General features: G+C 52.1%; 1 protein-coding gene across 2 annotated transcripts in view; it reads left to right on the forward strand.

Moving 5' to 3' along the window:
- Positions 1–538: 538 nt before the first annotated feature.
- Positions 539–22,060, forward strand: part of RELB (RELB proto-oncogene, NF-kB subunit) — a 28,476-nt gene continuing 6,954 nt past the window's right edge. Inside the window, exons 1-7 of one of the 2 annotated variants that reach the window (XM_019426041.2) lie at positions 539–805; positions 1,715–1,762; positions 7,070–7,416; positions 16,532–16,689; positions 18,069–18,160; positions 18,347–18,478; positions 20,209–20,313. In XM_019426041.2, the coding sequence (XP_019281586.2) occupies positions 751–805; positions 1,715–1,762; positions 7,070–7,416; positions 16,532–16,689; positions 18,069–18,160; positions 18,347–18,478; positions 20,209–20,313 (937 nt within the window). In that variant the 5' untranslated portion in view covers positions 539–750. The remainder of the gene's footprint in view (positions 806–1,714; positions 1,763–7,069; positions 7,417–16,531; positions 16,690–18,068; positions 18,161–18,346; positions 18,479–20,208; positions 20,314–22,060) is intronic. The other variant, XM_019426042.2, reaches the window with a different exon arrangement.

A 22,060-nucleotide genomic window follows, 5' to 3' on the forward strand; every position in this document is an offset into this window, starting at 1 on the left:
ACTAAACATTTAATGGACACCCACTGTGTTCCAAGGGATGTTCTAGGCGCTAGGGTTAGAGCAAGGAACAAGACAGACAAATCCTAAAACTGGCATTCTAGCTTTAAACGTTTAAGTACCTTCAGTCCCAGTTTACCCTTGAAGAAACTGAGGCATAGAGAGGCTGCGGAGGTTTTCGTAAAGATCATTATTCCCAATGGCAGCTGGAGCCCTGGCAACCTCCCGATCCCGAAGCTTCCCTTACAGAGAAACAGCAGTTTCAGCTCCCGCTTGCAGACCTGGGGGGCGGGCCTCAGTTTCCCAACTTGCTCCCGGGGTAGGACGTGAGTGGCCCTAAACAAGCCTCAGTTGTCTCCCCCCTGAGCACTGGGCAGCGGCGCTCGCCCAGCCCCTCCTGTGCGCCCAGCCTCCTCTTCCCGGCCGGCCCCGCCCCCGCGACCACGTGACGCGTGGGGGTTTTCCCGTTCCCCTAGCGTGACGTCACGATGGGGTGCAGGCCAATGGGCGCGCAGGCCGGCGGCGCCGGGGAATTCCGCCGCCCCGCCCCCGCCCGCCGCCCGCCCGGCCCGGCCCGGCGCCCCCCGCAGCCCCGGGCGCCGCGCGTCCAGCCCGGCCTGTGGCCCCAGCCCCTGCGCCGCTCGCCCGACCCGCGATCGTCCTCCGGACCGTGCCTTCTGGCCGCCCGGCCTGCCCGCGTGTGTGTTTTGATCTGGGCCGGCCTCCGGGCCGTCCGTCCCCACTGGTCGGGCCATGCCGAGTCGCCGCGTCGCCAGACCGTCCGCTGCGCCGGAGCTGGGGGCCTTGGGTAAGCGGGACCGGGGTTCAGGAGAGGAGTCTGGGGCGGGACTGGAGATGCAGGGGTTCTGGAGGGTCCTGGAGTAGTCTGGGGGTTCCTACGGGACTCTAAAACGTTTGGGGGGGCGAGGTTGAGGGTTCCGGGGACACTGTATTAGAGGGAAGGAAGGAGACAGAGGATAGTGACGGGGTCCAGCCCAAGGTAAGAGGGAGGCGTCCCACTACAGAGTGAGAAGGGGGCGGGGCCTGACCCTGAGGCAGAGGAGGAGGCGGGGCCCGACTCGGAGAAGGCGGGGCGGGAGCTGCTCCTGCGGAGTGGGGGCGTGGACAGATTCACCGAGGGCGAAAATGAGGGTCCTCGCTCACCGAAGGGGGCGGAGCCTGACTCTGAGAGCAAAGAGGGGGCGGAGCTTAACTCTAAGAAGGAAGCGGCGTCGTACTCAGAGTAAGGGGGCGGGGCCTGACTCTGCCAGGGAAAAGGGGGTGGGCCTGTTCCGAAAAAAGAGGGGCGGGGCCTGCCTCGGAGAAGAAAGGGGGGTGGGGCCTGCCTCTGGAGAGAAGTGGCAGGGTCTGAGAGGGAGAAGGGGACTAGGGACTTCACTGAAAAAGTGAAGGGGGAGGGTTGATCCTGAGAGCAAGGACGGAGTGGGGGCTTTCCTAACTGAGGTTAAGGGCTCCTCCAGGCCCTTGAGAAAGAGAAGGAGCCGGCCTGAATGTGATGGAGGGTGGTGAGAATGACAGACACTGGGGAACGGGTCCAGAAGTTGGAGAAGGAAGGCCAGACCCTGCACGCAATAAGGCAGAAGGGGCGTGATCCAAAGGGGCGGGGCCACGAGAGGAACGGGGTGGGGCCTGGGAGATTCTCCGGTCCCCCCGCAGCCGCCGCGTTACCTCCTGAGACATGCCTCCCTCCCTGCAGGGTCCGCTGACCTCTCCTCGCTCTCGCTCGCCGTTTCCAGGACCACGGGTGAGCAGCCCTCCACAGTTCCGGCCCACCTGCGCCCTCAGGACGGGGGAGGGGGGCGTCCTGTGGAGGCGGCACTGGGCACGCCTCTTGTCTGGGGTTTCGCCCAGGTCCACCTCAGCTTTCCTCTGACCACCTGTATTCATCCCCGCCGGTTGAGATGGGGGCCCCAGATGCCCCTACCTCCCGGGTGATTAGGAGCTGGACAGGTAAAACTAACCACCTATTCACCCTCTAAGAGGAGTCCTCTTTAGAGATTTACCGTGGCAGTGCAGAGGGTAATAATTACACACTGGTGCCACCCATCACCTCCTCCCTGTGTGAGTGCCTGCAAATCACTTCCCCTCTCTGGGCCTCAGCTTGCCTCATCTGTAAGATGGACATAATATCAGGGCCTCCGTTCTGGTGGCAGGGATTGAGAGGGTTCAATGAGCTGATACAGGCAGATCTGCAAAGCAGTGTCTGGCACACAGTAAAGTCCCCGTAAGTGTTCATTGTTAATGGCTTTTACTGTTGTTGCTGCTGCTGCTGTCGTTGTTACAGAGCCTGTAACCATGGTTCTTAAACCTTCGTGTTCATCAGAGTCATTCAGGGAGCTTGTTAAAACAGATTGTTGGGCCCTAACTCTAGAGTTTCTGATTCAGTAGGTCTAGGAGCGGCCCTGAGAGTTTGCATTTCTAGCAAGTTCCCAAAAAGAAGCTGAGAACCACTAGTCTGTACGGCCCCTCAGCCAGTGCCATCCAAAATTCATTGCTGCCCAAGACAACGCAGAATCATAGCTAAATGACAACATCTTCTCTCCTAGAAATCTTCTGGGATTTCGAGGGCAGGGATTGAATCCTGTCAGCGTGAAAACTCAGTGGCCCTAGTGGGCTGGGGCTGGGCCTCTGTCTGGAGGTAGATCCTTGGGACCTGCAAAGCGCTGGCCTGGCTGTGGAGGAGGCTCAGCGGGTTCTCTAACAGGGCTGAGAGTTTGGACAACGGTGAAAGGTGGGGCATGGCATTGGGGACAGGTACTGCCCGAGCACTGGTTCCGGGCAGGAACCAGGCTGAGGTTTTTCTGGCGCAAGACCTAGATCTTTGGTTTCAATTGAGAGTAATTGGTGATGTCATCTCTTCGATAAATATTTACCGAGTGCCTGTTCTGTGGCTGGCCCTGTGCCGGGCAGTGCTGGGGACTCAGTAGTGACTGAGACAGCCCTGATTCTGCCCTCCTAGGTTCCCTCCCTAGATGTGGAGGCAGACACGTAGGCAATAAAGTAAATGCAGGATTATAAAATGTGATAAAGGCTCTGAAGAGGTCTCGGGGCCAGTGATATCTAACAGCAGGGTAAGAATGAGAGCCCTAAATGCCAGGACTGAGTGGGAGGGAAAATTTCCCTCATTCTGACGGGCTAGACACGTACTGGGTCCTGGGTATACAGTGCGATGGGGCAGACATGTTCCCTACTCCGAGGTGCTCACAGTCTGCAGGAGGAGATAGATGTGAGTCTCTTAATGCAAAGTCACGTCAAATCCTAATCGGTGTCATGAAAATGATAAAACAAAGGTACGTAACTGTCACAGACTGGAGCAAGGGACCAGGGGGCTTTCTTGGATAAAGTGGTCAGGGAAGACCCATCTAGTAAGCGACATTTGAACAGGGACCTGAAGGAGGAGGAGGAGGAGGCCACGCAAAGAAACGGAGGAAGAGCATTCTGGCAGAGAGCAGGTTGTGCTAAGGCCCTGAGGCAGGAAAGACCTGGGGCCCATCCTGGCCGTCCCTGAATGGTTTGGCAGGTCTCTGTGGGAGGTTGAGGTGGGGTAGGGGGTTATTTGAATTGGGCCTTTAATAAGGAGAAGGTCCCAGCGTTTCCTGGCTGAAAGAGGATTTTAGATAATAATGCTATTAGCTAAGCCTTATGACACAGTGCTCAGACACCGTGCTGAGCAATTGACCTGTGTGATTCTGAATCCTCATGTTAACACCTGAGATAGGAGCTCAGACCTAATGTTTCAGAGAAAGACTCAGAGAGGTTGAGAGACTTTCCCAAGGCTGCACAGTCAGTGGGTGACAGATAGGATTCAAACCAACGTCTGGGTGACTCGACACCCCATGTTGTGAAAGCACATCTTCCAGCCCTTTCATTTTGTATATAGACAGATGGACCGAAGCCTAGAAAGGGAGAGCGGGTTACCTAAGTCCATAAAATAATGTCTCCCAACACTTTATCCAAGAGCAGCCAGCATTTATGTCTTGCCTACAACTGTGACAGTTCTGAGTGCTTCCCACGTATTAGCTCATTTGATTTTCACAGCAGCCCAGCGAGGCATTATTATTGTGTCCATTTTACAGGTGAAGACACCAAGGCCCAAAGGGGTTAAGTAATGGGCTCAAGTCCCTACAGTTAGCAAGTTGCAGAGCCAAGATTTGAGCTGAGGCGGTCCAAAGCTCAGGCCACTGCCTCCTGGGCCTCAGTTTCCCCCTGCAGCCTGGGAGCTCCTTGAGGGCCCCAAAGTCGAACTCATCTTGGGGTTCCCAGTCCGTCCAGCATAGATGCTTAAGAAAGTTGTTCCAAGTTGGAGGTTGGCCCTGCCAGTGATCTACAGCCCGTCCCTTCTTCTCTCCTAGCCTCAGTGTCCCCAGCTACCACGTGGCGGGGGGGAGGGGGGCCCCCCCTTGCTGACTTCAAAGATCACATGAGATAAGGGGAGCAGGTAAACTGCTTTCCGAGGAGCAAACTGCCAGGTGGCAGTGGCTGGCAGGAGCCACTCCCCGAGAGTGGAGGAGGAGGAGGAGGAGGAAAGGTCTGGCAGCGAGGCAGGCTGGCATCGATAAGCCTACGACCAGCAGCAGACCACTGCCCTCCCTCACGGTGTTGAGCCCAGGCTTGCTCACTCCGGCCTTCCCCTCATCCTGTCTATGGAATGATGGGAGGCGTGTTTCAATTCTCCATGGCCCCGTTCAGGACAGAGCCTCCCTGAGGAGGTGATAAAGGGCTTCCCCAGCATTGATGTTTCTCCCCACTCAGGGGGCGAATCTGGGATGGTGGGTGGGCCTTGCCGAGGGACTGGGCCGGGGTGCAGGGCAGGTGGGTGCCTGGAGGTGAAGGACCGACTTCCTTGGATCTTCAGATACTAGCTAGTATAGAGCCTTGGGGTTCTGTGGTGGGCTTTAGGGAGGGACCCCCCCCCCCACATTCAATTTAGAATCTTGGATGTTGAATTTTTTCCCAGTGATAAGATCTTCGGCTTCCTTCCCGATGATGCTTTATAATTCCCAGTTTTTAGAAGGCACTTGAGGGTACCCTGACCCTGGGGCTCCAATATTGGGAGCTGAGCCGGGGGGGGGGGGGGGTGGGGTAGCCCAAGAGGATAAGACAGGGGCTGGGGTTTGGTACCCCAGGGAGTCGGAGCCCAGTTTCCCGGGATGGAGGAAGGGGGAAAGGGAGGGGTTCCGTGAGGGGAGGGGGTTGGGGAATCTGTCTTAAAAGATGAAAGTCTTGAGCACTTTCTGGACCTCACCTTTCTCTTTCTCTTTCTCTTCCTTCCACAGATGAATTGGGTGAGTATCACAGGGCAGGTCTGGGGGGAGGCTGAGGAGTCCCAAGTTCTCACAGTGGGGGATCTTGGCCTCCCTCGCTGTTGGGCAGGGGGGAGGGTCACAGCGTGACTTCTCGGACTGCCAGGGGATTTTAACGGTCACGTTCCCAAGGTATTAGCAGTACCTTGGTATTAGGAGTCATTAGAAATGACTCCGCACGCCAGCTGCCTTTCGTGTCACCATCACCGTGACCGTTGTTAATTCTTTCGGTGAGTTGTTTCAAGCACCCGTCATGTGCCAGGCACTGTTCTAGGCCCCGGGGATTCACCCACAAACCAAACAAGGTCCCCACCCTCCTGGAGCTGACACTCTAGTGGAGGAGACAGTAGGAAAAGGAATAAATGAGCAAGATAATGTCAGATTGGGCTAAGGGCTGTGAAGGAAATAACACAAAGAAAAACAGATGGCCTGGGAAGACACACATTAGAGTGGCCTTTCTGAAGGCGTGACATTTGTGACCAGAAGGATGAGAAACCAGTGTGGGCTGGATGGAATAGGCAGATGGGGAGCAAGCACAACCCCCCCCCCCCCCCGCCTCCGAGAGAGGGCCAGTTTTGCTGGGAGCAAGAGAAAAGAGCTAGGTGACAGGGAGGTTGGTGGGAGACCCAGGACCACAGGGACCCGTCCATGCAAGGCTCTGTGGCAGGGATCCGGAGGGGTCCGGGGTGTTTTGTTTTTGTTTTTGTTTTTTGTTTTTTGTTTTCTGAGATGAATAGAGTTGGGGGGGGGCTATATGGGGAAGACATTGACTTCAACTATAAGGGAGATGGGCGCCACGGGAGGGGGGACAAGATCTGACATGAGATACCTCTGGCTGTGCGTGGGGGACAGGCTGAGGAGGTGAGCTGGCGGTGAACGGGAGCAGTGGTTCGAGGGGAGACCGTGAGGGCGGACCAGGATGGAGGCAGGGGTGTGGGGAGAGGCGTAAATACGTGTTTGAGGCAAGAGGCAGAAGTTCAAGGACGGGACACAGCTGGGGGATCGTGAGCAACCCACAAAGAGGTGCATCCTTGAGCATTTGGACGATGGGGCTGCTCTCTGAGGCAGAACAGCTGTTATTCTTGCTGTTGTTAAACGGGGTGAGCTGGACGCAGGGACACCTGTTACCTGGCCCTACCTTTATCCAGGTGAGAGGTGATGGAGACTTGAATTCAGGTGCTATTAGGGAGGGGAGTGGATGTGAGCGTGCAGGAGGAGAGACGAGGCAGGTCCCCAGGTTTCTGGCTTCAAGAACTGGGGAGCTGTTTGCAAGAAGGAGGGGTAGGGACTTTTTTTGTGTTTGGGGCCAAGCCCCCCTCCACCCCCCGCCCTCAGCCCACAAGAAATATGTTTTTATTTTATTTTATTTTATTTTATTTTATTTTATTTTATTTTATTTTATTCTTAATGTTTCATTTGTTTTTGAGAGAGAGAGAGACAGAGTGTGAGCAGGGGAGGGGCAGAGAGAGCGGGAGGCACAGAATCTAAAGCAGGCTCCGGGCTCTGAGCTGTCAGCACAGAGCCCAGTCAGTCCCTCGAACTCGTGAACCGCGAGATCATGACCTGAGCCCCAGTCGGACACTCAACAGACTGAGCCACCCAGGCGCCCCAAGAAATATGTTTGTGAAGAAAGGAATGGCTTAGGGAAGGCGGGGTGGCACAGGTCTCGGGGCGGGGGTGGGGAGGGAGGGTCACCGAGCCATTCCTTTTATAATCAGCGTCACCCCCAGTTTTTGCTTCTCCCGCAGAGATCATCGACGAGTACATCAAGGAGAATGGCTTTGGCCTGGAGGGGGCGCAGCCGGGCCCGGGCGAGGGACTGCCGCGCCTGGTGTCTCGCGGGGCCGCCTCCCTGAGCACCGTCACCCTGGGCCCCGCGGCGCCCCCGCCCCCAGCCACGCCGCCGCCCTGGGGCTGTCCCCTGGGCCGGATCCTGCCCCCGGCCCCGGGCCCCGGGCCGCGGCCGCACCTGGTCATCACGGAGCAGCCCAAACAGCGCGGCATGCGCTTCCGCTACGAGTGCGAGGGCCGCTCGGCCGGCAGCATCCTCGGGGAGAGCAGCACGGAGGCGAGCAAGACGCTGCCCGCCATCGAGGTGGGGCCCGGGGTGGGGTGTCGCGGTCCCCCGCCCCCGGGATTCGCGTGCGTGTAGTTAGCCTAGTTGACGGTCGTTATTATTATTGCTGTTGCTGTTGTTGGAGCGGATCATAGTTAATCGCCTGGCCCCAGATTCAAAAGGACATTCAAAGAAAGGCCTCCTTCCTGGCAGTTGGCAGTATTAATCGAAATTATCATTGCCGTGGAAGGGCCGACGCGATCTCCCGGTCCACAAGGGAGGTCTTAATAATCGGAGTGGCCAAGTTTGAATGAATCCCCGTTCTGCCATTTACTAGCTGTGCAGCCTTGGGCTGCTTATTCAGTCCCTCTGTGCCTCAGTTTCCTTCTCCACAAAACGGGATAATAATAATACTAACCCACCTGCGGTTGTTGGGAGGCGGAAACGAGTTAATTTATACACGCCAAGGGCCTCCAGCACGGTATGTGCTCCGTAGAGATGAACCGCTGGCCTTACGGCGTTAACGATTATGACCATCCATCGTGACTCATCGGCCTGGCCATTCCAGGCACTGATCATGTAGATTATGCCAGCCTGGGGGCAAAAAGAGGGATGTGCAAGGTTATCCCTTGCAGCCTTGCGTAAAGAATCAGAATGCAGCGTTCATCAGCATGGCACTGGTGAAATAATCCTGTGAACATCTACACATTGGAATCCTTCGCAGCCATGGCAAGTCTATGTGTGTGAATGTGTGTGCCGATAAATATAAACACGTGCAGTTAGTTAACACGGAAAAGAAAAAATTTTAAATGAAGCCCTCCCTTACTGTACTAATGTGAAACCATCGCCAAGATAGATTAATAAACCAAAAAAAAAAAAAAAAGGCACAGAACCATTTGTAGGGGATTATGCTACCTTTTGTGTTAAAGAGAGGGAAAAATAAGATTCCACATTTGGGTTTGCTACACGCATCTTTATTTTGTTTTAAAGTTTTATTTATTTATTTATTTATTTATTATTATTTATTATTATTATTTTTTTTTTTTGAGAGCAAAAGGGTGCAAGTGAGCAAGGGGCAGAGAGAGAGGATAGAGAGAATCCCACAAGGGGCGGAGACAGGGAGAGAGAGAGAGAGAGAGAGAGAGAGAGAGAGAGAGAAGCAGAGCTCACCGAAAGAGAGGGCTTGTGTTCACCGGAAGCGGGGCTCGAGCTCACTCAGTGTGGGGCTGGAACTCACCCCTTTCAGGGCTCCCATGCGTGAATCAAATCGTGAGATCATGTGACCTGAGCCCAGGTCTAATGCTTGACCCCCTCAGCTACCTGTTTCAAGATTTTTTTTTTTTTAATGTTTACTTATTCTCGGGGGAGAGACCCAGACAGAGACAGAGTGTGAGTGGGGGAGGGTCAGAGAGAGAGGGAGACACAGAATCCGAAGCAGGCTGCAGGCTCCGAGCTGTCAGCCCAGAGCCGGATGCGGGGCTCGAACTCACAAACTGTGAGGTCATGACCTGAGCCAAAGTCAGACGCTTAACCGACTGAGCCCCCCGGGCGCCCCAGAGCTACCCGTTTCAAACCTGTTTAAAAGTGCCTCTGTTTTAAAGTTTTAAAGCACATGCCTCAAAACTTTCAAACATCAAAGATTTGTATTCACATGCGTGGATGGGGGATAATTTACCGCGCGGGTTCTCTCCTGGGGGGTATTGGGGTTGTTTGCCATCTCCTATTATAAGCAACGCTGTAGAGAATGACTCGGTTCGTCTGTTCTTTCCTTCATGTCGCTCCTGGAAGTGGACCTTGCTGGTTGGTCTAAGGTGATTTGGTAGGCAAATTGCCCTCCGTGAGGTTGTGCCCATGACCGTTTCTCCCAACTGGCGTCGGAGAGGCATGGTTCCTTGCATCTCCCCGGTACAGAGCCCTCATGTGCTTCCGGATCTTTGTCGAAGTGTTTATTGAACCTGAGTTGTGGGTGAATCACTGCACCAGCCCCGGGTTGCACGGCCGCCAGCGCCCAGAGTCCTCCGAATGTCCCCCGACCAGGCAGCCAGAAGGGCCCCGTTAAATTGCACGTCTGCTCTTTGCCCTTGCTCACAACCCTTTCTTGGCTCCCCAGTGCCCCCAGGAGGAAGCCTAAGCTCCTCCCTGAGCCTCTAAGGCTCTCACCCTCTGGCTCCTGCTGCCCATTCCCACCCAGCCCCTCCTCACTGGCCACCCTCCAGCCACTAGGACTTTGCCCATGCTGTTCCTCCCGCCTGGAGACCCATGAGGCCTTAGCCCACTTCTGCCCCAGGTCCAAACTCCTTCACACGAGGTCTCCTGCTTCCTTCCCTCCCCCTCTCCCATAAAGTACGGGAATTTATACTCATAGGTTTATTCAGGTGATTAACAGAGCAACCCTGTCCTTCCCCCACCCTGCAGGAAGCAGTCACCATAGTGGTTACAAATTCAGATTCTAGAGTCAGAAAGACGAGGGTTTGAATCTTACCAGCTGTGTGAATTGAGGTTAGTCCGGTGCTTCTGAATGGAGTTGGAGCTCCCCACCACTCACTCCCCTAGTGGAGGCTCCCTTTACTCAGCTAGGTAGTTGTTATTTGATTTGGTTCCAGACATTGTGGCCAAAAGCAGCATCCAGGGCGGAACATTCTGGTGGAAAGAACGGTTTACTTTGAAATGTACATTCCATCACCGGATTTTCAGGAACGGGGCAAGCACAGGGCATAGAGGGATATTTTTGTAACGCCTTATTTATCTTTAAAGATTTTGTCTATTTTTCCAATTGTCAGGGTATTTTTTTTTTCAACTTTATGTCTCAACTTTTTCTTTTGAAAAATTAAAAACCTACATACGATAGACAAGAACATTGCAGTGAACGTGACTTTTGCCTTATTTGCTTTATGTCTTTCTCTCCCTTTAGATAGACATTTAGAGAGGGAGATTTAAAAGTAAGTTGGAGATATACTCCACCCATAATGTTTCAGTGTATATCCCTCAAGCACAAGGATGTTTTCCTACAATGTAGTACCCATATAATCATAATATCATCATCACGCTCTAGAAACTTAATTTTCCTCCAAGGGTATTATCTAATATTAAGTCCGTATTCTAATTATCCCCTAAATGTTCTTTTTCTTTCTTTTTTCCTCCCTTTCTTTCTTTCTTTCTTTCTTTCTTTCTTTTATGAGAGAGACCTGATGTGGGGCTCGAACCCACGAACCATGAGATCATGACCTGAGTTGAAGTTGGATGCTCAACCGACTGAGCCACCAGGGCATCCCTGTTCTTTTTTCTTTTTGAGGATTTTATTTTGAAGTACTCTCCTCACCCAATGTGGGGCTTGAACTCACAACCTTGAGATCAAGAGTCACGTGCTCCCCCCACGGAGCCAGCCTGGTGTCCCCCAAATATTCTTGATAGCTGTTGTTTTTGTTCACTTGTTTAATATTCAGCCCAGGATCACATGCTGCATTTAATTGACAGGACTTGCTATGGTCTGAATGTTTGTGTCCCCCTAAACTACATCCGTTGCAATCCTAGCCCCCAGTGTGATGGTATTAGAAGGTAGAGTCTTTGTGGAGAGAGAAGAAGGTAGGGCCCTTGTGAAGTGCTGAGGTTATGGGAGCAGAGCTCTCGTGAGTGGGGTTGATGATTTTGTAAGAGACTCCAGAGAGCTTGCCGGCCCCTCCCACCAGGTGAGGATGACATTGAGGGAAGTCAGGGCTGGAAGACGGGCCTCCCCAGAGCCTGACCATGCTGGCCCCCTCCAGAACAGTGAGAAATAAATTGCTGTTGCTTCGATGCCGTCCAGTTCACGTGTTCTGTTGTAGCAGCCCGGACAGACTAAGACGGATGGCCTTAGTGTCTTTTTAACGTTTATTTTTGAGCGTGGGGGGACGGGCAACAAGAGGGACAGAGGATCCGCAGCGAGCTCTGTGCTGACAGCAGAGAGCCGAGTGCGGGGCTCGAACTCACCAACCGTGAGATCATGACCTGAGCCAAAGTCGAAGGCTTAACCGACTAAGCCACCCAGGCGCCTCTGCCTCTAGTGTCTTTTGACCCGAGTTTAGCTTCTCAGTCTGACTTCATGCTTTGGGGTGTGGACACTTGGGGGGCGGGGACAGGACAGCTGTTTCGTCGAATGTCCCGCATTCTGTGCTCGTTGAGCGTTTCCAGAGGAGATCAGGCTGTATGTTTTGGTGGGAATACCCCACTGGCGATGCTGTGGCTCACATCAGTCTCACATCAGGAGACACGGGGTGGCAGTCTGTCCCCATGTCAGTGATGCTGAGTCAGACCCTGTGGGGAGGTATATTAGCCTGCCCAGGCTGCCATTACAAAATCCCACAGACTGGGTGGCTTGAACAACAGAAATGTATTGTCCTCATGGCTCTGGAGGCTGGAGGTCCAAGATCAAGGTGCCAGCAGATTTGGTTTCCTGTAAGGTCTCTCTCCTTGCCTTGCAGACGGCTTCCCTTTCTCTGTGTCCTCGCTCGTCTGGTGTCTCTTTGCGTGTCCAAAGTACCTCTTTTTAAAATTTTTTTTTTTTTTGAGAGAGAGCATGGGGGAGGGGCAGAGAGAGAAGGAGAGAGAGAATCCCAAGCAGGTTCCACGCTTCAGCACAGAGCCTGACACGGGGCTGGAACTCATGTACCATGAGATCATGAGCTGAGCCGAAATCAAGAGTTAGAAGCTTAACTGAGTGAGCCACCCAGGCGCCCCTAAATCACCTCTTCTTATAAGGACATTGGGCAGATTGGATCAGAACGCATCCTAGCAGCCTCATTAACTTAATCACCTCTTGAAAGACTCTTGTCCCCAGATACAGTCACATCCTGAGGCACTGAGGGTTAGGGCTTCAACATATGAGTCGCAGGGGGATGCCCTTGGCCCATACCAGCTAGGGACCAGCAGGCCGTTTCGTTGTAAAGGTACAGCCTTCCTTTGTAATTAGTAACTTACCTGTGGGGTGATGCTTGGACGCTGTGTTTTCCCCAACCCTTTCTTTCTAGGTCTTTCCAGGCAGTTTTTCTGGCTTGGTGTTTGTTTTGATTTTCAAAGAGTTAGCACAGTAAAAACCCCACAACAGGGGACCACCTGGCTCCGAATCTGGACTCAGGATTTTTAGTCCCATCTTTTGGAGGAGGAAACTGAGGCTCAGAGAGGGGAAGTTACTTGCTCGGGGGCACACAGCAAGTTGACGGTAGTAATTACTAAGCACTCCTGTGTGCCAGGTGCTTACTAATATCCATTTTGTAGATAAAGGCAGGATAGACAGGTTTATCATGCAGATGGCCAGCGACGGAGCCTGGATTTGGTACCAGCTCTGATTTATTCCAAGGCCTCGTGTGACATCTTAGAAGTTTCCAGCCCTGCAGTTCTCCTGAATCCCCAGACCGTTGACTCTGAGGTTTTCTGGATCTCCTAATATTATGGTGGGGAGCTGGTTAAATGAATAGCTTTAACCCCATCTGACTCAGTGAAATTTATATGCAATATTACGTCTCTCTACTCATAATCACCCCCCAAATCCATAATGCCGTAACTTTAATATGAAGGAGAAATAAAAGGAAAATAAACAGCATAATAAGCACCTTCATTTCAATATGTAAGTGTTCAGGCACAGCCCCAGGGAATCCTAATGAAGGTGGCAGTGGCTTGAGACCTCACTAATGCAGTGGCCCCATCGGCAGCCTGACCCAGTCAGGTGGAGTTAGCGAATTAAACGCCATTTGGCCAGGGTTGCAGCTGGTGATGGGATCTTCCAAAGTGGCAAACAACCCTTAGTCTAAAACAAAATCCGGTCTTCCCTCAGTTAACATGGTGGCCGCGGTCCTTGAAAATTCAGTATAATTTTTTTTTAAATTTTTTTAATTGTTTTTATTTTATTTTTGAGACAGAGAGAGACAGAGCATGAACGGGGGAGGGGCAGAGAGAGAGGGAGACACAGAACCGGAAGCAGGCTCCAGGCTCTGAGCCATCAGCCCAGAGTCCGACACGGGGCTCGAACTCACAGACCGCGAGATCGTGACCTGAGCTGAAGTCGGACGCCCAACCGACTGAGCCACCCAGGCGCCCCAGTATAATTTTTTTTTAATGTGTGTTTATTTTTGAGAAAGAGAGAGAGACTGAGCGTAGGCGGGGGAAGGGCAGAGAGAGGGGGAGACACAGAATCCCAAGCAGGCTCCAGTCTCTGAGCTGTCAGCACAGAGCCCGACACGGGGCTCGAACTCACGAACCACGAGATCATGACCTGAGCCGAAGTCAGACGTTCAATCAGTTAAGCCACCCAGGCGCCCTCAAAATTCAGCGTATTTTTAAGTTATGGGAAAAAGGACTGTATATGTAAAACAGCTAGATTCTGGCTGTGATTATTTCAAACACATTTGTCACCGATGTGAATGTTGGCGGGATGATCAAAATCTTGCAGGACTTGTGTTGGACTGTCCCTGGTTTTGCAGGCGGTGGAGCACGTCTGGCTCTGGCTACCGCCTGCCGTGGGTCCCCATTACCCAGTCAACCCATATCACCCCCCAATATCCCAAACACCCCCTAGAGGGCAGTACTCCCCCACAGAGACACATTCTTTCCTGGTCTTTTATAGGGAAGGGCTTTAGAAGTTCAGAGCTCAGGGGGTCTGGGTGGCTGAGTCAGTTGAGCCTCCGACTTCGGCTCAGGTCATGATCTCACAGTCTGTGAGTTCGAGCCCCTCTTTGGGCTCTGTGCTGACAGCTCGGAGCCTGGAGCCTGCTTTGGATTCTGGGTCTCCCTCTCTCCTGCCCGTGCCTTGCTCTTTCTCAAAAATAAACATTTAAAAAAAAGTTAATAAAAAAATTTTTTTAGAAGTTCAGAGCAGGCTTTACTCCCTCTCTCCTGCCCCTGCCTTGCTCTCTCTTTCTCAAAAATAAACATTTAAAAAAAAGTTACTGAAAAAATTTTTTTAGAAGTTCAGAGCAGGCTTTACAGGGTCTTTGATGTTAGCAGGGCCCTACGGGTGACTCAGGAAAACCAGGTGGGTCTGGGTGACATCTGAAGAGCTGGTTTCTATCTGCTAGATTCTACGGTGAAAAATAAACTTCCTCCCTGCCATGTGGCTGCTGAACAGGAATTCCGGCCCCAGTTGCCTTAATGTCCATTTTCTTTAAAGGGAATCTGGAAATCTGGCATAGCATGATGTTTCATGCTTTTGAAATGCAGGCACCAAATTTTCGGTTTCCCCAAATTGGAACAAAAATTATTTTCGTCTTTTTTTGTAGTTTAAAAAAGTTTTTATTGAGGTATTATTTATATATGCAAAATTGTGCATATTTAATGCACACATTCTGATGAGTTTGGATGAAACTTGTTAAAAAAGTTGTTTAATGTTTATTTTTGAGAGAGAGACAGAGACGGAGCGTGAGCAGGGGGTGGGGCAGAGAGAGAGAGGGAGACACAGAATCGGAAGCAGGCTCCAGGCTCTGAGCTGTCAGCACAGAGCCCGACGCGGGGCTCGAACCCACAAGCTGTGAGATCATGACCTGAGCTGAAGTTGGACGCTTAACGACTGAGCCACCCAGGTGCCCCTGAAACATTTTTTAATTACAGGAAAATGGCAAGAATAGTCCAGGGAGCACCTGTGTGCCCTTAACTCGTATTTGCCAGTTGACATTGGGCCACATTCCCTGTATCTGCCACTCTTCTCCATACACGCAAACACACACGCTGTTTGTGCTAAACTATGTGCATGCACATTGTAGATATTAAGTTACTTCACCTCGGGATACTTCAGCCGGCACCTCCTGCAAATAGACTAAACTCCCGCATGGCGACATTAACAATATCATTAGCTTCCCTGGGAAAATTAACAATATCCCATTATATCGTCCGATGTATTACGTCTCCCGCTTGTCCCCAAGATGTGTTTTATCATCGTTTGTGCCTCCTGCATCCAGGATCCAGTTAAGGATCATATGTTATAGATTGCATTTGCTTGTCATGTCTCTCTGGTCTCTCTCTCTCTCTCTCTCTTTTTTTTTTATTTGAGAGAGAGAGAGCGTGAGCAGGGGAGAGGGGCAGAGAGAGAGAGAGAGAGAGAGAGAGAGAGAGAATCTCAAGCAGGCTCCACGCTCAGCGCGGAGCCTGACACAGGGCTCCATCCCACGACCCTGGTTTCAGGACCTGAGCCGAAATCGAGACTCAAGACGCTCAACCTACTGAGCCACCCAGACGCCCCCTCTCCTTTTTTTTTTTTTTTCAAATCAAGTTGCAGTTGATCGACTCTTGTGTGTGCAGCTCTATGCATTTTCACATACATGCACCAGTGTGTAATTACCAGCCGGGTCCGTATATGTTATTTGTTCGATTATCACCCAAATGCGATGCCCATCTTTTTTTTCTTTTTCTTTTTTTTTTTTTAATTTTAATGCTTATTTATTTTTGAGACAGGGAGAGACAGAGATGAGAGTGGGGGAGGGTCAGAGAGAGAGGAAGACACAGAATCTGAAACAGGCTCCAGGCTCTGAGCTGTTAGCACAGAGCCGGACGCGGGGCTCGAACTCACGGGCCACGAGATCACGACCTGAGCCGAAGTCAGACGCCCAACCGACTGAGCCACCCAGGCGCCCCGCGATGCCCATCTTTTTATTCTTTCACAAAACTGATTTTTTTTTTTTTGACCTGATGAACCACCATTTGGGCTCGTTTGAGGAATCACGGTGAGATTCAGGTGACGTGCTTCTGGAAAGCTGTCACAGCAGCGATGTTGTGCCTTCCCAGTGTACCCTGTCAGGGTGCCCAAGTCATTTTGGCCCAGTATTGGTGATGTTGACCTTGGCCACCTGATTTACACGGCGCCCAGTGGCGTTTCCCCTGCGAAGGTGCTTTTTTCCTCTGGTCATTAGTAAGTTCTCTGTGGGCCATACTTGGAGACCCCGTGTGCATCCAAGTTTCTAAAACTCACAGTGGCCAAAGAAGGGACATCTGGAGGGCAGCTATCATGTGATGAGGCCCCCAGGTCACCAGTCGGAAGCCTCTGGCTCAGGATCCCAGAGGGGTCTTAGGCAAACGCCCTGCCGTCATCCTGTGGGGGGAGAGGGTTGGGGAGTTACCAGAGGAGGCCCCAGGGAGTTTGGATGAGTGCAGGTGTCTGCGATGGGACCCCAAAAGCGCACCTGTCTCCCTGCAGCTCCGGGATTGTGGAGGGCTTCGGGAGGTGGAGGTGACCGCCTGCCTGGTGTGGAAGGATTGGCCTCACCGAGTCCACCCCCACAGCCTCGTGGGGAAAGACTGCACCGACGGCGTCTGCAGGGTGAGGCTCCGGCCTCATGTCAGCCCCCGGCACAGGTACTTGACCCCTGACCCCTAACCCTGCACCTCAGGCACCAGAGAAATAGAGGGGCTGAAGATTGCCCAGGGAAACCTTAGCAAAAGGGGCCGCTTGGCCAGATTGTCCCCACTGCATTTCCTAGACGGGGAGACTGAGGCCAGGCCCGGGGGTGGTGGAGGGGCTTACCTAGGCCTGCCCCCCTGCTGCACGCCCATTCACACACATTATATTTATCCCCATTTTGTAGAGGTGGAAACTGAGGCACGGAGAGGTGAAGGAGCCCAGATAGCTGATGGCAAAGCTGGGATTCGACTCCCGACCCCACTTAACTGCAAGGATCATTCCTTCTTTCCCTTTATAATTTACAAGAAATAAAAATTAAAAGGTACAAAAAGATTCTACAGTGAAAAATAAACTTCCTCCCAGCTATCAGTGTCCTTCAGCTATCAGCGTCCCTTCCTAGAGGCGGTTAAAAATATGTTACACGTACTTTCGTTTTTTCTCCCCTTACAAGTAGCAGACGTTTGTACCTCCTTTTTATGTTCCAGTACATCTTGGAGATCACTCCTATAAGCATCTAGAGCTGCCCTATCCTTTTTCCTGGCTGCATAGAATTCTGATGTACAGCCGTTCACAATTAATTAAGCAAGTCCCTGACGATGAGTTTTTTTTCTACATTGGCATCATGTTGGTTTTAATTTGTAGTGTTCTTTTTTTTTTTTTAATTTTTTTTTAACGTTTATTTATTTTTGAGACAGAGAGAGACAGAGCATGAGCGGGGGAGGGGCAGAGAGAGAGGGAGACACAGAATCTGAAACAGGCTCCAGGCTCTGAGCTGTCAGCACAGAGCCCGACACGGGGCTCGAACTCATGGACCGCGAGACCGTGACCTGAGCCCAAGTCGGACGCTTGACCGACTGAGCCACCCAGGCGCCCCACTTTTTTTTTTTTTTTTAAATATTTATCTTTGAGAGAGCGCAAGCAGGGGAGGGGCGGAGAGAGGGGGACGGAGGATCTGAAGCGGGCTCTGTGCGGACAGGCCGACAGCAGCGAGCCCGATGTGGGGCTCGAACTCACGAGCTGCGAGATCATGACCCGAGCTGAAGTCGGATGCTCAACCGAGTGAGCCACCCGGGTGCCCCATAATTTGCAGTGTTCCTACCATAAATGGGGTTGGCCGGTGTTTTCATATGGGAAAGACAGGTGCGTTTCCAGGTGCTCTCGAGAATCCCCAATGCTCCTGAGGGGTTTAAACCCTTAGGGCCCTCCTGATGCTGGGCACCCTGAGACTCTGAGCCCCAAGGCAGCATCTGCCGGAGTCCTCCTCTGGGTTAGGTCTCTACCTGCCTATTCATGAGTACCTCCCTTCACCCATTCCTTCCCTCTCCCCGTTCAGCTTTAACAATCTGGGCATCCAGTGTGTGAGGAAGAAGGAGATTGAAGCCGCCATTGAGCGGAAGATTCAGCTGGGCATCGACCCCTACAATGGTGAGTCCCCGAAACTAGTCCGATTGGCTTGTCCTCCTGGACGCCTCGCCCTCTCTGCCACCCGGTCCCCTTACCTCACCTTCTCCGGTATCCGCTGTCTCCCCAGCCCCCAGTCCCTACCCTCTCACCATCTTCCCACCAGAGTCTCCACCCCCCACCCTCAGCCTTCCCATCTCTCTCCTACAGCTGGGTCCCTGAAGAACCATCAAGAGGTAGACATGAATGTCGTGAGGATTTGCTTCCAGGCCTCATATAGGGACCAGCAGGGACAGATGCGCCGGATGGACCCCGTGCTCTCTGAGCCCGTCTATGACAAGAGTGAGTCTGGGGTGTGCGTATTAGGATCGTTGTTGGCCACGGATACTGGAAAGCCCCACATTCGATGGCTTGAACAAACAAGCCAAGGGTGTTCTCTATTTTTATTTGTCTCGTTATTAAGTCTGTCCGTGCTGATTCGGCTGCTCGGCAATATTAGGGCCCTGGTTCAGCTCTGTGATGCCCTTGGTCATGAGCTGGCTGCCACGGCTCCAGATATCATGTCTGTGTTCAAGGCACGATGGGCAGTGTCACCCTGTACGGTGTGTAGGCTGTACACTGCCCAATTGCAGTGGTCAGCATTTATTAGGTAGCCTATGGAAGCGAGGGCTCTTAGTATTGTAGAGTGCACAACCTGAACCACTGTACTAGGCAGTTCTAGGAAAGAGGCAGCACGAGTAATAATACTTTTTTCTTTTATACAGAAAACAGTAGATTCCCCAGAATCCCCCTGGTAGACTTCTGTTTATGTATCATTGGCCGTAATTTGGTCTCATCGCTGCCCCTAGTTGCAAGGGAGTCTGGGAAGGCAAGTATTTAGGTTTTCCATCCTCTACAGAGCAATATAGGTATGGAAGAGGAAATGGCTGTTAGGTTTTAGCAGCCTACAGTGACTGCCACAAGCATCAAAATGAGGAGGGATTTTTTTTTTTTTTAAGTTTATTTATTTTGAGACAGAGAGAGGGAGGGGCAGAGAGAGAATCCCAAACAGGCTCCATGCTGTCAGTGCAAAGCCTGGTTCGGGACTCGATTTCACAAACCGTGAGATCATAACCTGAGCCAAAACCAAGAGTCAGCCGCTTAAGTGACTGATCCACCCAGGTGCCCTCAAATGGGAGGGATATTAATTCAGTCAAGGCTTTTGTGGGTGCAAGTGATAGGATTCCAACTCAAATGGGCTGAAGAATCTGTTTGTTCCATTAATTAACAAGGTCCAGCACCTAAAGTGCTTCAGGTCTGGCTGAATCCAGGCGCTCAGCGGTACCATTAGGGATCTCTTTCCAACTCTAAGTTGTATTTCCTCCAATTTAGAGTCATTTTTGGCAGGGTCCTCCCATGGTGGGGGCAAAATGACTGTATGCAGCCCTAGGCTTGTATCCTACCAGCTTGGAACCTCTCCCCTGTGCCCAAAGAGAGCTTCTCTTACCCAGTGTTTTTGGTTGGATTCTCGGGGCTTGCTCTCATTGGCCTGGCTTCGGTCATGTGTTCCTCTCTGCCCAATCAGCTGTGGCCAGAGGGAGGCAGTGCTTTCATTGGCCAGGTTTGGGGCATGTGATCACTGCTGAGCTAGGGAGTGGCTTCAGCCCCCCAAAACAGGTGCACACTTGACTGAGATGGGGGGTGGGGGCTGTTATCTTCAAGAAAAATTGAGGGGCTGCTGCTAGACAGGCAAGACGAGGGTGTCCACTACAGATCTCAGACCCCGAATCCTCCTCTCAGAATGGTCTCTGACCCCTGACCTGGCCGACTCTCCTCTGAGGCCTGACAGCCTCCCTTTCGGCTGGACACTCACTGGGCCTCAGCCTGGAGGACTCGCGACTCTCCATCCACCCTTCCGTCTGAGCATCTTCTTCTTCTCCCTGGACCACGGGTTCCAGGAGGATCAGGCCAGCTGGCTTCTCCGTTTCCATCTTGGCCTGGCCCAGGGTGGGCACCCACGAGGTACCTGCTAAGGGTTGGATGACCGAATTCTCATCTTTGCTTCCATCCCTCTTCCCCTCGCTCTGTCCCAGAGTCCACAAACACGTCAGAGCTGCGGATTTGCCGAATTAACAAGGAGAGCGGGCCGTGCACGGGGGGCGAGGAGCTCTATCTGCTGTGCGACAAGGTGCAGAAAGGTGAGGGACCTGGGACAGCGCCCCGGGACGGGGCGTGGGGTCTGCTGGCTTTGCTGGGGTAGCCAGGGAGCTGGGAGGGTGATTGGGTGAGGAGGAGCTGGTCGACTGGGGGCGGCGGAGTCGAAGGATCCAGAGCTCTGGTTGTGGAGCCCGAGTGAAACAGCTGACTGGTCCGTTCGCTCACGGAACCGCTCACTCGCTCATTCATGAGCAAAGATGGAGAGCCTTATGTGCTGGCTCAGGCCAGGCAGTGCCGGCCCCCAGGAGCTGCGGTGGGGACGGGGCGGGGGGGACTCTGATATTAACATCTTGGAGTTGCATAAATAAATGCTTTATGACGGCTGGGCTAGGGCTACAGGAGGAGGAAAATGGAGAGGGGGAGAAATATCTCCCCCGCTTCATTCGTGTCTGTTCAAGTGTCCCTTTTTCAAACAGAGGGTTTCATAAAAAACAGGTGCCCGCCGCATTGCCTGGCTGGGGAGAGCTTTCCCTCTTACCATATATGTCTTTTCTGTATCCTTTGCGTTTTCTGTCATGTGACTCTATTATACATCGCATCACCCCCAACAGTAATAAAGAGCTAACGTTTATCTTGCCCTTTCTATATGCCAAGCTCTCTTACAAGCACTTTGGTTTTTGTTTTCGATTTTTTTTTTTAATGTTTATTTATTTTTGAGAGGAAGACAGAGGGCAAGCCGGGGAGGTGCAGAGAAAGGGAGGAGACACAGAATCTGAAGCAGGCTCCAGGCTCGGAGCTGTCAGCACAGAGCCCAATGTGGGGCTCGAACCCACGAACTTATGAGATCATAACCTGAGTTGAAGTCGGATGCTTAACTGACTGAGCCACCCAGGCACCCGTCTTACAAGCATTTTGTATGTATCACTCAGTAGGTCATCTAATTGCCTAACAGTTCTAGGAGGTAGATCCAATCATTATCTCTCTTTTATAGACAGGAAACTAAGGCACAGAAAGGTTAAGTAACTTGCACAAGGTCACACAGCTAGGCGGGTAGAGACCGGATTTGAATGCAGGTGGTCTGTGCTCCTAATCATCGTTCTGGGAGGAAGCAGAAAAAAGATAGAGAAAGAGAGTTGAAAAAAAATTCAGGAAGATGGTGACAAAGTAGTGTTTGGAGAAAAACAATTCTGAGAAAGGAGATAGGGAAGAATGGCTGGAAGGCTTGTGGGCACAATTTTACTCAGTGGGGTCAGGGAAGACCACTCTTAGGGTATGTTGTGGGAGCCATGAGGGATCTGTGTGACTCTCTGGGGAAGAGCGATTCAGCAGAGGAAACAGCAAGTGCAAAGGCCCTGGGGTGGTAGCAGGTCCCGGTGTTGGAGGAACAGCAAGGCCATTGGGGCAGGTGGGGAGCAGAGTGGGAGAGCCTGTCACAGCTTCAGGGATCCTTCTCAATCCTTTCTCAGGCTGTGTGATTACATAGTTAACATCTGTCTCCTCCATTGGGGTGTATAGGGTAGGACCTAGGGCTGTCTTGGTGAGCAGCTGTGTCCCCAGAACTACCCAGTCCAGGGTCAAGCACACATGACGTTCTCAGGAAAAAAAAAAAAAAAAAAAAAGTACTTTTTTTTGTTTTTTGCCACAAGTTTCACTCTTTAAAATTAAAAATTGTTTCAATGTTTATTTATTTTTGAGAGAGAGAGCACGCATGCAGGTGAGGGAGGGGCAGGGAGAGAGGGGACAGAGGATCTCAAGCCGGCTCCATGCTGATAGCGGGGAGCCTAATGT

This window comes from Panthera pardus, unplaced genomic scaffold (genome assembly GCF_024362965.1).
Source record: "Panthera pardus isolate Hobbes unplaced genomic scaffold, ASM2436296v1 HiC_scaffold_18, whole genome shotgun sequence".
Lineage (NCBI taxonomy): Eukaryota > Metazoa > Chordata > Mammalia > Carnivora > Felidae > Panthera > Panthera pardus.